General features: G+C 38.6%; 2 protein-coding genes and 1 long non-coding RNA gene across 4 annotated transcripts in view; all 3 read left to right on the top strand.

The window, feature by feature from the left end:
- Positions 1 to 14,143, top strand: part of LOC146916297 (uncharacterized) — a 46,104-nt gene extending 31,961 nt beyond the window's left edge. Inside the window, exons 2-4 of one of the 2 annotated variants that reach the window (XR_015014974.1) lie at positions 13,006 to 13,322; positions 13,425 to 13,533; positions 13,628 to 14,143. The gene's annotated coding sequence lies outside the window, so the exon portion shown is untranslated. Of the gene's footprint in view, positions 1 to 13,005; positions 13,323 to 13,424 lie in introns of both variants that reach the window. The other variant, XR_015014973.1, reaches the window with a different exon arrangement.
- On the top strand, positions 2,928 to 4,181 carry LOC146916299 (uncharacterized). The gene has a single exon (XM_085721593.1). It carries the CDS (start codon positions 2,928 to 2,930, stop codon positions 4,179 to 4,181), a length of 1,254 nt encoding a protein of 417 aa, XP_085577719.1.
- On the top strand, positions 6,344 to 8,336 carry LOC146916298 (uncharacterized). The gene is made up of 2 exons (XR_015013800.1): positions 6,344 to 6,695; positions 8,109 to 8,336. It is a non-coding gene; the product is annotated as an uncharacterized LOC146916298 (long non-coding RNA).
- Positions 14,144 to 18,025: the final 3,882 nt, after the last annotated feature.

Genomic DNA, 18,025 nt, shown 5'->3' with positions numbered 1-18,025 from the left:
AGAGTCAAAGTCAAGGTTTGTTACAAGTCAAGTGCCACGTGGCATCACATCATTAGTCCAAGCATTCCCACATCACCTATAAATAGGTCAAAGTCATGGTCAAGGTTCATTAACAAAATCATTTCACAAAAAACTCCACAAAAATCACAAAAATTCATAATTTATTTTCTCTCTTTTTTTCTCCTCTAACAACTTTCTCTCTCCTCTAACTAACTTCCACCATAACCAAAAGCTTCAACAACCTCCATAACCACCACATCTCCACCATAACCACCTTCAACCACCACCTTCAACCACCACCTTCAACCTCCACAAATTCATCACCAATTCACAAATTAATCCCAAAAACGATCAACAACACTCAAATTCACACCCAAACGTTTCATATCAACAATCAGTCATCAAATCAGCAAGAGAGCTTCAATTCCAATGTAAATCAATAGCAGTGAAAGCTTCAATTCCAACGAAAATCAATCTCAGTGGACCTTCACCAAACCAGTCCTCAACAATTCATCAAGAAACCGCAAAGATTCGATAACGTCGCAATCGTAACGCGCAAGCTCAAGGGAATGAGGCCGTGAAGGAAGTGCTGCAATCGAATGTGAAAACAGAAGAAAATAAGTCGTACAAAGTTCGAGTCGAACTGATCAGAAGCGTGAAGAAACAAACGGAACCAGATGGAGTGAAAAGAAGCAGCGGCAGATCGGAAACCGAGGAGAATAGAAAGAGGTGTTTGTCCAGATCGAGTTTTTACTGAAGTTTTTCGTATCAAGTTCTTCGATTCTCCGATTCAGCTCAGATATTGGTGAAGTCTCACATGAGAAATTGCTTTCATTGGTTGTTGATGCGATTGCGTGATTCAAGTGGTAACGTGAATAACAAAGATGCAGGCTATGTTGAAAATCAACAACAGCACATTGCCGATGCAATTGATTTGCTCCCTAGGCTTGCCGCTGGAATTGATTTGATCAGTAGGAGCATGATACTACAACTACAATTGGATGGAAGTCCTATAATGCCCTTATGGGAGAACTTGCTTCTCTTGAAACATGGAACATTGAAACTCTACCAAAGAATAATCCAGATGAAGAGTGAAGCCGCTAAGATTATGCTAGTGGTACCAAACTTGGTGGATCCACCTTCAATTCCCAAGGGCCTGGGCCTTATTCTTGCTCTTTGCTGCATTTTTGCTATCCGCACGCTACTTCTTGCCAGGTAGACCCGTGTTTGCCTCAAAATTGCTTGATAAAAATTCTAAAGCTTTTCTAGTTGTTTTTCTTGATATTTTTGTTAATTCTTGATGTGTTTTACATGTTAAAATTGCTTAGAAAAATATAGGTGAAAATATTGATTGCTTGTTTAGTTTAGTGTTAACTTTGGTAAAATCTTGGAAAAACTTTCAAAAATTGCATGAACATCCTCGTGGCCGATATTGATACATGAGACTTGATTCTTGTGTTTTCTTCTTGCATGTTAAAAAATGACAAGAGTTTATGTAGAATTCTCTTGTGATTTTGTATCACTTCTTGCCAATTTTTGTGAAGTCTTTGTATGTTTTTGATACCAATATTTTGCCACATTGCGTTAATACTTAATATGCAAATGTGTAATGTGTTTACCTCTGAAAATTGTGTTTGTTTGGCTATTTTGAAAGTGCAAATTGTGAATTTCTTGTTTCATAAGTAATGTGTATTGTTACCATGAGAAATAATGTGTAAAATGGATTCAAAGATGCACTATAGGTCTTGGCACATATTTGTCCTTATGATTCTCATGATGTGGCTGAAATGAACCGTTTGAAAATGACCATTGATATGAGAATTTTAAGTCTTAAATTTGCTTTGATGTTATGGTAATTCTTCAAGTCCATTTTCCCATTTTTTGGCTAAAGTTTTTGTTACTTTTTGGTTAAGTTTTGCTCATTTTGTTATGCAATTTCTACTTGCTTTATTTTCCATATTATATCTTGTATTGCTAATCTTTTTGTTTCATGTTTCTTAAAGCATCCTATCCTCCATTTCCACTTTGTTTCTTGCTCTTTAATTTTCATGCAAAGTTAGAATGTAAAAGCCTAGGAATTCTTGTACTTTACTTTTATGCCATTTTTTAATTCTTGCAAGACCATAGAATGTATCTAGGGCATGATGTAATAAGGACAATGGACTCTAATGATGTACACCGACACAAGCACCGACACATGCACACACATCACTATATAGTTAGAATATGCATGTTTAGATGTATGTTTAGGATTGTATGTTTAGATGTATGTTTAGGCTTTATACTTAGGAAAAATCATTTTCCCAAAAAAAACATGAATAAATTTCACTCAAACCATTTTCCAAATAAACCTTGGGATCCAAAATCCCATTGAATGTTCCTTTTCATTTTCTTAATCAAATTTCAATGAAAATTAATCATACTTTGACTACATTTTGCAATTCACTAATCCAACCCCACTTTTTACAATCTCATGCCCTTGAGGCCTCTTTCTATTCTTCAAAATCCAATTTTCAAACTTAAAATCAACCAACGAAAACAAAAACATTCTTCTCCCTCCAATTCTTCACTTAGCAAATTTTAGGTGTAAATAACATTTTCAAATAGCATTTAAAAATAAAGCGCGCGCGTAGAAATTAAAGACGGTTCCTATAGGTTACTATAGTCGTTATGGGTGCCTAACACCTTCCCGTAGCGAAAACAACTCCCGGACCTCGATTCTCAAGGGTTTTGCTTACTTTTTCCCTTCCCAAGAAAAAATAAGATATCACCGGTTTAAAAGGTTCAAACGTAATCAATGTTTGACACCCGAAAACCAAGATAAAACACTCTTCCATAAAAGGTCAACTCATTTCAAACAAATTGGCCCGCAATACTCAGAAAAGACCTACTCGCATTCATCACACTCGAGCTACATCAGAAGAAGGATGTCATCCACAGAACAAGAAAATGTTGAGCTTAGAGGGGAAGTTGATCGTCTAAAGCTTGAGTTGGAGAAGCTGTCAATCATGATGGACGTTATAATGGCTGAAAGGGAACAAGCAGTAGCCTCCGAGCCAATTCCTAACAGGGTCGTTTCCGCTACGGCTGAGGGTATTTCACAGCCAATCGCTACAGCTGCGGCATCTACTGGAATTTTGCAATCTCTTGAGGTGGGCTGCTCATCAGGTGTCATGTACAATGAGGGTTTCCATCCTCCGGGTCCAGAAAGATTTACTTTTAACCCTATGTATGACATGCCAAAAGGTTATCCATGGGGTATGCCACGTATGCCTAACGTAGGTCTTCGTCCCGGGGCTAATGAAATCTCATTTCCTTACGGTCAACAGTTTCCCCAGGCCACTGTAACACAAGCAGGACCTGCTGTCCATGCAACTCAGCAAGAGGAAGGACAAATTTATCATTCGGGTAGTGTACTGGGTAATGATCGAATGGGCAACATGGAAGAGAAATTGGAAGCAGTACAGAAAGAGTTGAGGAACATTCGTGGTAAAGAAGTGTTTAATCAGAATGTGCATGACCTCTGTCTGGTCCCAGATGTGGTGATACCGTATAAGTTCAAGACATCGACTTTCGAGAAGTACACGGGAGAAACGTGCCCTCAAATGCACTTAACCATGTACGTAAGGAAGATGACAGCTCATAAGAAAGATGAGCCTCTGTTTATCTACTGTTTCCAGGACAGTTTGTCTGGCCCTGCACATACATGGTACATGAATCTGAAAAGTGTTGCTTCTTTTGAGGAACTGGCAAATGCTTTCATCCACCAGTACAAGTACAATTCATATTTGGCACCTAATAGGAAGGAGTTGCAATCTATGACCCAGGGGCATAAAGAATCCTTCAAAGAATATGCCCAGCGGTTTATCCAAAAGTCTGCTCAGATCCGCCCATCTCTGGATGAGAAGGAAATTTCTGATTTGTTCTATGAAACACTGAGCCCTTTCTACTCAGAGAAGATGCTTGCTTGTGCTTCGCAAAAATTTACTGACATGGTAGACATGGGGGTGCACATTGAAGATTGGGCCCGGAAGGGACATATGGCTAAAGAAAGTGGTTCATCGAGTGGTTTGTCGGGTGACTCATCAGGTGGTTCATCCAGTGGTAATAGGAAGTTTGGAAATGGATATCCGAAGAAGAACACTCAGGAAGTGGGCATGGTGGCTTACAGCGGACATTAGCCTGTGCATTCAAACTATTCCTATGTTGCCAACATCGCACCCCAAAGACTGCCAAGGCCTCAGGGACCTCCACAATATTATCCACCACTGTACCAACCAAATTATCAACCACATAACCCTCAACAATTCCACCAACAACCATATCACTATCCACCACCTCAACATCAGCATCATCCTCAAGCTCAACAACAGCCTCGCCCTCCTAGAAACCAGTTCCCTCCTATACCTGTGTTGTATAAGGATTTGTTACCCTCACTACTCGCAAGAAATTTGGTGCAACTCAAGGCACCCCCTCGCGTGCAAAATCCTTTACCTCACTGGTACCGTGCCGACCACACCTGTGAATTCCATCAAGGGGCACCGGGGCACGATGTTGAACATTGCATTTGTCTTAAGGAGGAGGTTCAGAAGTTAATCCAGAGCAAGAATTTAACCTTCACAGACTTAGGTCCAAATGTGCAAGTCAATCCGCTACCAAATCATAATATCTAGTGTTTGTAACACATGGAATGGCCAGCCGCAGTCGGATCATCATCGATATTTCCTTCCACTACTCAATTGTTCAAGAAATATGTTTGCTTGTTGTTTTATGTTTTTTAAGAAAAAAAATCCTTTCGTCCCGCCCGAGACTTAAGTGAACTTGTGTAGGGTTTTTGCTTCATGTATTTTCCATCATTAATAAAAAGATCATTTTGATCCCACCTTTGTTTTTATTTTTGTGCTTTCTGGAAGAATGGTAATACAAAAAAAAAAACTTTTTTTTCTCTAATCAGTTCAACATACCTGCATAATCATATTGTTTATATTAATAATCAAATCATGCATTAATAAACCCGTTGAACGCTTTAACCCGGTACTCTCTATTGACTTTGAGTTCTTTGTATTCGAGGCTGAAGAGAAGGATGATGAAGAAGTTTCCAATAAGATATACTGCCTACTGGGGCATCTTGGCCATCGAAGCTGCAAATATCAAGAAGGATTGTCCAGAAGAGGACTTTCACGCACAAGAACTAGCACGAGATGCTACAATTGGCCTTGCATGGGTATTGTACTTCAGTACACACTTCAACAGGGGCAATCCCCCTCCATCCCTCAGTATACAACGTAAAGGCAGTGCTTCTCATGGAAGTCAAACTGCCGTCAATGGAAGTTCCAATAAAAGATTTAAAAGTATTACCGTCGTATGTCACAGACAGTTATGTCAAAAGGATAAAGCAAGTATGCAACAAAGCAGGTTTGTCCCCGCGAATGTTAAGAAAGTGGCTTGGTGCAAGAAAATATATTACTCGATTCCAGGGGCAAATGGATGCCAATTCACAATGGATGGTAGCAAATTTGTGAATACCAGGTGCAGTCAAGAAATACTTTGTTAAAATGAAAAAGCTCGATAAGTCGCAAACCTGAAAAGGCGGCTTAGACAAAAAAGAGAAGAGTGTCTCGATGGACTGAAAACCTGAAAGGGCGGTCTATGCAAAAGGTAGAGACATATAAAAAAAATGTTTATCCTGATAGGTTGAAACCCGCAAGGGCGATCTATGCAAAAGTTAAGGATCATGACAAAGTAACTGCATCGGGTCAGACATGACTCACTTGGGGCACTTCAATTGTCAAAAGGATCTCCAATATGAAGCATCTGCAAATCAATAACCCGGAACAGTGAAATTCAAAGTTGTCAGGGAGTATAACGGTTATTGTGTTCAATGTACCTTTCCCTTTATAATTACCATTTTCCAAACTTTTTAAAATCCGTGGAGCTTCGCCTTTGGCAGGCTATGTAACACCCCAAATTCTAAATTCTTTTTGTAATGTATATCTTTGATAGGATGTGATAATTTTCTACTTGTTTGATTTGAGTGTTTGCATAATAATTTACTGAAGTTTAATGACAGTAAAGCTATTTAAAATATTTTTTTTATTGATTTATTATTCTAATCATTATAGAAAAATGATAGTAATTTACTAGGAGTATTTTTGGGATGATATTAGTTATAAGTGAGTAAAATAAAATTAGTTTATATTATTCATGTGTGAAGAGAATAAATGAGTGGGTGTATATAGTTGAGTGGGGCCTAAATAGTAGAAAAGGATATAAAACCAATGAGTGTTAGAATAGATTGGCTGATGTGCAATGTATTTAGAATAAGAGACATAAAACCCTAGTAACCTAAAATCAGAAACGAGAGAAACAGAAGAACATGTATAGCAGCAGTTGCACTATGTTAACTGAAAAGGGATAAAGGAAGCATCGACCGAGAGAGAGAAAGAGGACCAGCGGTGAACATGAGAAAAAGAATAAATTAGCACCGCCACCTACAATTGCTAGAGAAACAAGAGTGTTTGTTGTTGAAACCGAAAATCATGCATGTTCCATAGGTAAATGTATTTTAGCCAATTCAATCCACAAGAGGAAATAAACACTAAGTCGCTACACCAACGAAAAAGGGACGCTCATTGTTCAAATATTCAGATTGATGTTGATGCCAAGTTTCTTATATTATATGAGCTTCAATCCAGGTATGGGGTGAGAGAGAAGAATTCGAGATCATGAGTGTAAATTAATTGGGATGAACGGGAAAGCCGTATTTCCCAAAGTTCATTCGGGGCTCACCGCGACGGTTGTAGCCCTTTGAGAGAATAATTAATTAATGTGCAAATTTATATGTGGGAGGTTAAAAGAAGAATTAGAAACATTATTAAGGTGTTGCTTGATTTAAATTATGTGAATATGTAGTATTTGAAGTCATGGATAAATTTGTGGGTGCTTATGCTTGATTTGCTGCAACTATTTAGATTGATGACTTATTTAATGATTGATATAGATGTGATGTTATGTATTTGAATGTAATTATTGGTATGCCACATGTATATGATAACTATTGGAATATGATTATGTGTGATTTAAAGATGTGATATTCAATGATGTGCTTCTAAATGGTCATGTGTGAATGATATGTATTTTGCTAAATGTCTTTTTGATATTCTTAAATGTTGATATGCTATGAATTAATATGTGCTGTTTAATGCTGTTGATCATTTAAAAGTTTGAAGTTGCATGAGTCGGTCTAAGTTGCAGAAATTTAAGAAGTTACCCATGATTATGAGTTGTATAAGATGATCACGTTGTTGTCTAAGTTGTAGGAAGATTGAGTCCATTGCATACTCATTAAAGTTGGGGGCTTTAGGCCCGGCAACCTTTGTGCTCATTAAAGTTGGGGGTTTTAGGCCCGACAGCCTTTGTGCTCATTAAAGTTGGGGGCTTTAGGCCCGACAGCCTTTGTGCTCATTAAAGTTGGGGGCTTTAGGCCCGGCAGCCTTTGTGCTCATTAAAGTTGGGGGCTTTAGGCCCAACAGCCTTTGTGCTCAAACTACGTTGGGGGCTTTAAGCCCGGCAGCTTTATGCTCACTTGTTGAAGAGCCTAATTACGCTCATATATGTTGTTGAATGGTACCACATGCATTTGCATATCAAGAAGTTTCACGATGATTTAAGTTGTTAAGTTGTTAAGAGTGCATTGTCAAGTTGAGCCGTGTTGTCGAAAGTTGTTAAGTTGTGATGTTTTAACGAATTACCTTGTGATGTCTATTAATGTAATTGTGTGAGACGATGAAGGTGATTATTTGTTGATGTTCTTATGAAGATGGTTATTGGGGACTACATGTGTTGTGACTAGTTGGAATTGAATTGTGACATTGTGTTTGTGAAGTTTTTTTTTGGTTCTTAAGTTGTAATGATATTTCCTACTAATATAGATGAAGATGATATAGTATATTCTTCATGGTTCTGAATATTATGTTTGTGGTGTGAAACGACTTTGACTTCATTGCTTACGTGTTCTTCTCATTTTTTTTATACTATTACATGTTCTCGGAACTCACCCCTTCGTTGTTTGTGTTTGCTGGCTTGGCCCTGCGGTTGCGAAACCGTAGTTATATAGGTTATGAGTCTTGGAGTCAAGTGCATGCCTTTCGTGAGGACTTGTCTTGTGTCGTCGGTTATTTTGGGGAATAGCACCGCTCTGATAGTGACACGGGAAAAGGGATATGCTTACTTATTTAATTTTGTGCAAGAAAACCATTGTCTATGATGTAAAATGAAATATTTTCAAAAGAAAAAGATTCGATGTTATTATTACTATAATTTTTAATGAAGTAAAATATGAATTATGTTTGTTATGAGTCAATGTGATATCCTAAATTTTGTGGAAGAATTCCTATATCATTAGAGAAGTTTTTATTTGACACTTTCCGCTGCGAATCAAAATCTATTTTTAATTAAATAATAGAAATAATTATTCTTGGGATTTAGGGTGTCACAGGCTACCATTCCATTACATCTAATTTGAGCCTATGCCCATTTATTTGAAATTCTCATCCTTTCTGTTTACAAAATTTTCTTCTATTTTTGATGATTATACTTAAAGCAAAAAAAAAAATATTTAAAAAAAAAAAAACTTTTTCATGTCTTTTGAAATGCATAAACAACAAGTACATTTTCTTTGAACTGATGAGTAGGCGAAACATACATCAGCATCCGTCTCAAGGACAGTTACTTTCTGGAAGGGAAACATGACCAAAAGCTGTGAGATGACCTCTGTCAAAAAAAAAATATACAAAAAAAAAAAAAGCTCGCTAAGTCGAAAACCTGAAAAGGCGACTTAAACAAAAAAATGAGCATCCCGGTGGATCGAAAACCCGAAAGGGCGATCCAGCCAAAAATTAGGGATTCCGAAAAGAAAAAAAATGAAAAAAAACAAAGACAGAGGCATCATTTTATGCTGGTTTACGAATGGCGACTTCTGCCAGTGATTTGTTTGAAGGGTTGTACCCCGTCAATGCTTGATTCATCCCCAAGTGATGTTATTCCCCAATGAAGAGTGTTGAATGCTTGTAACATAACGTCGGGTTGCTTCCTTTGGACCTGCCCAATCTTGTCTCAACAGTCTTAGCATTATACTGTCATATGAGTCTCATACGCATACATTCATTCATGCATACATAGCACGCATAAAATATCATTCATACTTAGTTCCATTATTTGTCTATGTCTTACTCTAATACATAAAAATGTCATGTCAATGTGTCTGATTCAAGTCAAAGTGGCAGGACCCATTAAATCATCCCAATGTGTCATTACTCATGCGGGTAACTGACAACATTTTCTTTCTGTATGTAGTCATTACTCATGCGGGTAACTGACAACATTTTGTTTCTAAACGTAGTCGTTACTCATGCGGGTAACCGATAGCATTTTGTTTCTGTAAGTAGTCGTTACTCATGCGGGTAACTGACGGCAATTTGTTTCAGTAAAGTGGTCGTTACACATGCGGGTAACCGGCGACATTTTCTTTCTGTAGAAGGTCGTTACTCATGCGGGTAACCGATAGCATTTTCTTTCTGTAAGTGGTCGTTACTCATGCGGGTAACAGACGACATTTTCTTTCTATAGTGGTCGTTACACATGCGGGTAACCGACGTCATTTTCTTTCTGATAATAGTCGTTACTCATGCGGGTAACTGACGGCAATTTGTTTCTGTAAGTAGTCGTTACACATGCGAGTAACCGACATCATTTTCTTTATGTAAAAGGTCGTTACTCATGCGGGTAAGTGGTCGTTACACATGCGGGTAACTAACGGCATTTTGTTTCTGTAAGTGTTCGTTACACATGCGCGTAACTGACAATATTTTCTTTCTGTATGTGGTCGTTGCTCATGCGAGTAGCTGACAATATGTTCGTCTTCACCGCAGTAATGATGTTAGACAGTCCTCTCTCCCCAGTGATAATTATCAGTTTGTCCCTCAGTCGGCATATGCTTGCCGCTCGTTGCATTCATAATTGCATCACATGCATTCATATCATTATATTCATAAGCATTGTATTCTCAGCATTTCAACTGGTCAAAATTGGTGTACTTAGTATTTAAATCTCTTCGACCCGTTGATTTAAAAAAAAAAAAACTTCATCTTTTTAAATCCCGTGACGAAGAAACTTAAATAGGGGCATCTGTCATACCCCAAATTTTGACTAAAAATCCATGCATTCATACACCGACACGCGTCGTTTGACTCAGATTGATCTCTGATTTTTCAGTAAAAAATTCGGCAGAGAGGTATTTTAAAATACCTCATATTTGGTTCCGAGTCGGGCCCTCTTCTTTCAATTTTCATTTTTAGTTTCCATCTTTTATTTAGATTCTTTTTAGTTAATTAACATTAAATTCATTTTTAAATTCTTTACTTCATTTTGTTTTTTATTTTAGTCCTTATTTTTATTATTATTTATTATTAGCATTATTATTTATTAATATTATTATTATTATTATTATTATTATTATTATTATTATTATTTATTTTTAAGTCCAAAATTCTGTCCAAAAAATATCAAGCCAGCTCCACACAGCCTGTCTTTGTCCCCTTCATCCCACACAAGGCCATTTTCTGTTGTTGTTTTAACAGACACTTTGTCTCAATTCAAGTTCTATAAATACAGCTCCTGCATACAGCCAAAAGGAAGGAATTTGGATCCAAACAGCACACAAAAATTTACACGCATAAACCTGCATAACACACAAAATTTTCCAGCACAGCACAATACAACAATTTTGACAGCCACAAAAGAAAAGCTGCAGAACAGCCAATTCATTCGAACCGGTCCATAACAACCAAACGTAACACAACACGAAACCAGCATCAACATCACCGTATTCAATCACCATCAAAATCTGTTTCGAACCTTAACAAAACCGCTGCACAAATCCATTCTCAAACTGTCAAAAATCCGACAAAAGGTAGTTTCATAGATCTAGGGCTTTGGGTATTGTTTCTAGTGATTCTGAGTCAAGAATCGGAAAGAGGAGGGAAAAAGAGTTGAGAAGAGCAAATAAAACAAGAAAGGGTTTGAATAGTGGCGGCGCCGCCGTCTATGACGGCCGGCCGCCGTGTCGGACCTCCTCCGACCACCCCTGTTCCGCCGGAAAACTCATCGGTGAAGATGAGTGAAAGAAGAGAGAGATGAGAGAGTCTCTCTCTAGAAATATGAAGAGAGAGAAGTGAAATGAAAAAATGACTAAAAAAAACAGTTCCTCCCATATATATAGTATTAAACCGAATCGGTTCAGCCTTTGAACCGGCCTGAACCGATTCCCCCCAGGCCCATGCGCCTCTGTCCTCTTAAGGGCCGAGCATGCATTTTTATTTTCTACACCCCCCATACTACTGCATGCACCCCCTTCTTCTTTATTTTCTATTCTATTTTATTTTCCACGTCTTTCATGCATTTTTTTTATTTCCTTTGCACCTTTATTTTGTTTCGCATCACATTTTATTATTCACTACTATCATATGCATATTTAAATTTTGTCATTAAATACGCACCTCAATCCAGAGTACTCTGGTCCTAAATTAACTGTTTAATATTATATTATTCTCCAGAACAATCTGGTCCTTGTTAATTAAATTAATCCAGAGTGCTCTGGTCCTAATTAACTGTTAATATTATATTTTTGTTTAAATTTAATTATTCTCCAGAACGATCTGGTCCTTGTTTAATTAAATTAATCCAGAGTGCTCTGGTCCTAAATCAACTGTTAATATTATATTTCTGCTTATATAATTTTCATATCATTATTCAAAATAACAAAAACATTACAAATAACAAAAATCACAAAAAAATATTTTTATAAACAAACCTTGATCCTAGATCAAGCGATCGTCTTTTTATTTTATTTTCTTAAATCAAACATCAATCAATGTAATGCTACTTTGAGTGATTTTGCTTTCAATATAAAGAACACAAACCAATTCCAATTTGCTATTTGGCTTTTCATTTTAAAACCTTTTCAAAAACTATTAAAAAAAAACATAAAACCAATCAAACGTCAATTTCTACCCCGAACTACGAGGTTTTGATCATTCACGGGTACATAGGCAAGGGACACGCGTCCTTCCAAATCAATAAAAAACGTAGATAAATTAGGTCTCTATTTTCTTTCATCATTCCAAATTCCATTTTTTAAAGCAAGCAAGTTTATAGCACACTAATTAAATGAAATCAAGAGGTTCTCGTAGAGTACTACGAATATTTAGGGTGCTTAACACCTTCCCTAAATATAACCAACCCCCGAACCCTTAATCCCTAAAAGATGTGGTATTTGAACCTTTTTCCACTTTCTTTTGAAAAGAATTAAATGTTCAGTCGTGAAACCGAAAGTGGGTCAAACGCCAATCAAACGACTTTTGACCGTCCGAAAAATGACGCGACAGTATGTTTCCTACTTTCATCAATGAATTTGCATGTTTCAGAAACTCACATACACTAGTGTGAGGCTTCGGGTTTGAATCCGGGTGAAGGTGTCCAGCTCGTAACATCAACATTTTTTCAGACACTTATTCAACTACTTTTGCTACGAGTGTTTACTTGTCTGCAGATTGATATTTGATTATAGCTTATCGATCCTATAAATAACTATGTACACAGTCTGCGAGCTTAGGAAAAGTATTTAAATGAATTTTTCAAGTCATCAATTTACTCGATAAGTTCTTGATTTTTGTTGTCACTAGAGAAATGGTTTCCTCTATTTTGATATTTTTTTTTTTGGTACAACCTCTATTTTGATATTACCACAAGCATTCACGTCATTATAAAAAACAAAGCAACAATGAAATAGAGAATTTACTTGTCGATGATGAGTCTTATGTATTAGTTTTTATCCATACTAGGTAGGTAGGTTTACAACCGTGTCAATTTGATTCAGGTAGGTTTAAGACTGTTTCACGTGTAAAAGACGACTTGAGAATTCAACTCAAAATTTGTAATGTTATGTAGGAACTTCACAACAGAAGAGGAGGAAAATTGCTGCTACAAAGTTGTGGGATGTGGAATCAGAACAAGAACATTCTCTTTCACTTTCTCAGCATTCATCTTCGTCTCAATTTGATCTCGGACAAACTCCAGGTCAAAAACCAAATGCTTCTGCACAGATTCTCCGTGCCATCATCGAGTCAAACTTGGTACTAAAATTCTAAGCACTTGCCAGCCACATAATTTCTCAAGTAATAAGAGATTTTTGAAGAATTGCACAAATTCAGCAACGCCAAGCTTTAGAACCGAAGCCTAAGGGGCGAGGACACAATCAGCACCTGGTGAATCCTTTTCTTTCAAATTCTGAAAAATATACTCATCTGAGATTTCCTTTTTTCCTGTTCTTAGTTTCTTATTCTTTCACTCTTGATTTTGATTCCTAGATTGGTGTTGAAGTTCACAGCAAAGTTGATGGAGCCTTTGATTCAGGTTTTCTGATGACTGCAGTAGTGAATGGAAGACTTTTCAGAGGAGTTATATATATTTGCACATGTAAGCTTTTACATTTGCTTCCATATATGTCATATTTTTTAATTAGTACAAATTTTGTAACCAACTAATGCAGCAAATGAATATAATCCATCAGGGAGCAGGAGTGGCTGACCCAAATTGTTCTTTACCATGTTTTTTTCCTACCACTCAACCTCTTATGAACTTGAATCCATGTCGATTCTGAGAATGTAAATAAGTATTTGCGTTCGGAGCCCTACACTGGCTTAAGGCAACCGCTACATGCTCGGCTGTCTCAAATCAAAAATAGCTACTAACATAAAATTAGTAGTGATAAACAAGGGTTGGCTTTAACATTAGGAGGGTCTGCTAGTGGAAACCATGTTTGATTCTGAGGTGCCGTATTATGGAGGAGGCTAATAATGTTTATGCAATTGCGGTGTATTTTAATGGTTATGGGATTCTAGGATCAACCATAAGTTATGTAGTACTATTTGGTTTTTTCTCGCTTTGGGAATAAGTCTTATCCACCATACAATGGTGAATTAGATATTTATTTGTGTATGTATGTATGTATCAACAAGACAATTCCCTGCTAATGGATGGAGCATGTGATTGATTAACAATCCTAATTAATCCAATATTAATACCATTTTTCCGATTTTGACAACCTATAAGAAATATTGTAATTCTTTTACCTATCTCCATATAGGGTAAATAGTATAAAAATTCATTCTGAATGCCTAATTCAACTTATATTTTGGTTTGTCACCGAAAGAAAGCAATTATTGTATGAAAGCTCAACTTGGTTTAACAAAGATTATATAATTCATAGGGTGGCATAAAAAAAGCTCTAGTTGCCAAAAAAAAATTGTATCAGTGTGTGTTTGTACAACAAAAATTATATCATTATAAGGTTGGACCAACATGTTAAGAGGCGCCTAAATTGTGTAGTCTTAGTCTTCAAATGTATGTTTTATCCTCAAAATATTATTAAGCTCACATATCTAACACAATTCATTAAAGTTTAAATTCACTTTGAATTAAGGGGGTGTTTGGTTCAAATCTATAAGATATTTCTATGAATAAATTTCCTGGAAATATAAATATGAAAGTTTTATTCTTATATATTTATAAAAAATAATTTGTAACTTTTATTTTTTGAGATTTATTATAAGAGAGATTTATGGATAATTACACATGAATTTGTTCATCCTTCATGAAACGTTTTTTCTCGGACACTCTTCAAAATAAATAAAAAACTTTTTTAAAAGAGAAACAACATTTTTTTTAGAGGAAAAAAGAGAAATAACATTTTTTTTGAAGAAAAAAGAGAAATAACATTTGTATAACCATTTTTTGGCAATTTTGTGTCAACTTTTTCTCTCAAACTTTATTTTTACTTTTTCTCTCTATTGTCTTATTTTCGCATCAATATATATTGATCGTACCTGATCAGAAGGAGACTGCCGGTGCTTTGAATGCGGTGGTTGTGACGATGGTGGAATGCGTCAGAATGCTTCTTGGAGCGGATGGGGGGTGTGTACCTGCAGTCACTCCGACGCTCAAGTCAGTAGAGATCAGAGAGTGAGGGTTTTAGAGGGAGATAGAGTTCTACCTTGGGGACTGCGGTGAGTCCCCAATTTATAGAGGTGGAGGGCTGCAGAGCCGTTGAGGAGGCACACCTGGCTCTGGCGGTTACGAAATCGTGGGAAGTGTAACCGCCAGAGATTTTATTGCGGGAACGTGCACAACGTGCAAGAGAGACGTTGGGGTTCGTTTGAACCGGTCTCTTTGCTTCGTGCACCCCCTTTAGGCGAGGGGGTACGTTGTGAGCAATAATGTCAAACGTGGAGTTTGGGTTTTGAATGATATTGGGCCTAAGTAAATGGGCCAAGAATCTCTTTAGCCGGTCCAGAACAGTAGCCCCCCAAGTCGTTGCTCTTGATAAAGAGTGATGACTTAAGTGCGGGCGTTTTGCTCGTCAGGAGCCGATCTCAAATGAAATTCAGTTGGTATGTGTCCCCGTGCTAGAGGAAGAGATGGATCTTGTTAGCAGACTTATGCATGCCTTGACTTGGAGGATCGTTTGCGAGGCGGACTGAGAATGCTGAGACTTTGGGCCAAATAGGCTCGCCTGTCTTGAAGCGCTTGTTCTCCCTCTAACGATGTAAGTTCGCCTGTCAATGTGGCGGAGTCCGGTATACGTATGTCCGGCGGTGAGATCGGATGGAAAGATTCCCTCGTCAGGAAGTTTGGTCGGATGTCATTCCGTAATTAATGCCAACATCTCGAGGAAGAAGTTGAGGGGACATGACCTTTGGTTTCTGAGTGACACGTGTGCAGGCTGTTAGTAGCACTTGAGTGCCTATAGTTTCCAGCGTGTTCTCGGGTTGTATTTCCGAGGTGTCATCATCACTGTTGATTGGATCCTGACGTTTGGAGAAACATAGTGAAGGATCATAGCCCTTGGATGAAGGGGTATGATTGAATCTGGGCCGTCGAAGCAGCGCTTTAGAGGATGAGTAGCGAGTGAAGGGATGCACCGGATAGACTTTGTGACTTTTGGGTGGTTTGTGCAACGAGTATAAATAGTTCCACTGTTGTTTTGGAGAGTCACTGCATTTTCGAATTTCTCAGAGACTTAGAGATTTCTCACAGTTTCCACATGCAAAGTTCTTCCGAGTTTTCGCATCCCAACTGCAACTCGAATCTCTTCTTCCTCACAGGTAGAGTTCTGCGACTCGTTTCTTTTACTTTTGTATTTTAGTTTCTGTTCTGCTTTTAGAAACTGTAGGAATGCATGCTTCTTAGGGCAGAAGTAGTTTGACTCGGTGGTTTCTGCCGTTGGTTTAGGCGTTTTCCATCGTGCATCAAAGAGTTTTGTAGGTATGCTGTCTGTTTTCTGTTTAGTGTTTAGAGAAACATCGGCGACAGGCTTGCGCTTCTTCCATAAGCTTTCGGTCTGTCGCTGAGGGTAGATCCCCTCGATGCGTGAGTTGATTTTCTAGACCTCTTAGCTTTTTTACGGTAGCGATTTGATCCCTTCCTTGCCATGGCCGACCTGATAGGTGAAGGAAGGGTGGATCTGACTGTTAGATTCACTTTTTCCCTTGCTTTTCCAGATCTGTCATGGTTGACGAGGAAGTTGATGTGTCCGTCATTATGAGGCCCGGAGAGGAGCCTTTAGAGACTAAATCGGTGTTTGCCGCTGATGGTGTGAACGAAGCACCTTTTGACCTCATCGGTGAAGGTAGAGATTGGGAGCTGATTCTGCCGAGCACGTCCAACCGGGTGTGTTCAGAGTATGAAAATTACGTATTTCCCATGTATGAAGTGATTTTCAAGGTCATGGGTTTTCGGCTCCCTTTCTCTAACTTCCAGCGGGAGGTGCTTCGCTGGACCAAGCTGTCACCTACCCAGATTCATCCAAATTCTTATGCCTTTATGAGGGCTTTTGAGCTGTTGTGCGATTATCTTCGCATCCCTGCCTCCAAGAATGTCTTTTTCTCCTTCTTCACCGTACAGCAGGGTACGAATTGGGTTTCTTTTCGCCAGACCCAGAAGATGTTTGAGGCCTTTGCCAGGAAGATTCGGAGTTTCAAAGAGCGTTTCTTTCTGGTTCGGCCTAAGAGTGTGGCCGCCCTGGAAAATCTCTTGGAGGCTGCTAAGGAAGGCGGGCAGGAGCGTCGTCCTTACTTCCACCTATGCTGGTCCCAGGACCATTTTGCTTATGAACCGAAGGACTTCGGTCGAACCGTTGCCACTTTGACTGATGAAGAGAAAAGCCTTCGTCAATAACTCTGGGCTTTCATTGAGTCCCTTCCCCAAAGGGTTAAGACTGACCGACGGGGGGACCCTTTGATGAATGCGGATGGGACCCCAGTAACAGAACCCCGCTTCATCAATACTTATGAGTTGTTGACCTCTGATAATTCTGATGCATGTCTTGGTAGCTTATTTTCTTGTTTTGTCTTCTTGCTGTCCTTTTGTTTTGTTTCTCCTAACTGACAAGTTTCTTTTGTCTTGTGTTTGCAGAGAAAATGAAGAAAGACTTGGGAGCCCTCGTGAATGCGGCCAACAAGAAGCTCTCGGCTAAGAAAAAGCGTAAAAATGTCCAGTCTCTGGAGCATCTGATTTCTGGGTCTGGTCCTAGCTCAACCCCTGGTCCTGTGGTGGATTTGGACAGGGAGGAGCCATCTGAGGAGCTGGTGCAGGATCCTGCCAAGAGGCAGAGGGTGAGGGTGTCCTCTGAGGATCCAACCACGCCGATCAAGGCCGTTCCCGTCCGTTCTGAGAAAGGAGACTTCCTCCAGTTGCCGAAGGTGTGGTTCGAGCTGGAGCTGTGTGGTCCCCAGTCGACCCTTTTCTTATATGATTCTGAGCTGAGGATTATCCAGGATCTGGGTCCAGCTGGCCGGCGTAAGGCAATAACTGATGGGGTTGTTGCCACCATGAAGGCTTTGGAGGTCGTTGCTACCCTGAACAACGCTTCTTTGGACAATGAGGTTCGGGTTGATGCTCTGGTGCGGGA

Source organism: Medicago sativa, chromosome 6 (genome assembly GCF_051527215.1).
Source record: "Medicago sativa cultivar Bolivia chromosome 6, Bolivia_mono, whole genome shotgun sequence".
Taxonomy (NCBI): domain Eukaryota; kingdom Viridiplantae; phylum Streptophyta; class Magnoliopsida; order Fabales; family Fabaceae; genus Medicago; species Medicago sativa.
The sequence above is the reverse complement of the archived record's forward strand: the minus strand, read 5'-3'. Positions and strand labels throughout refer to the sequence as shown.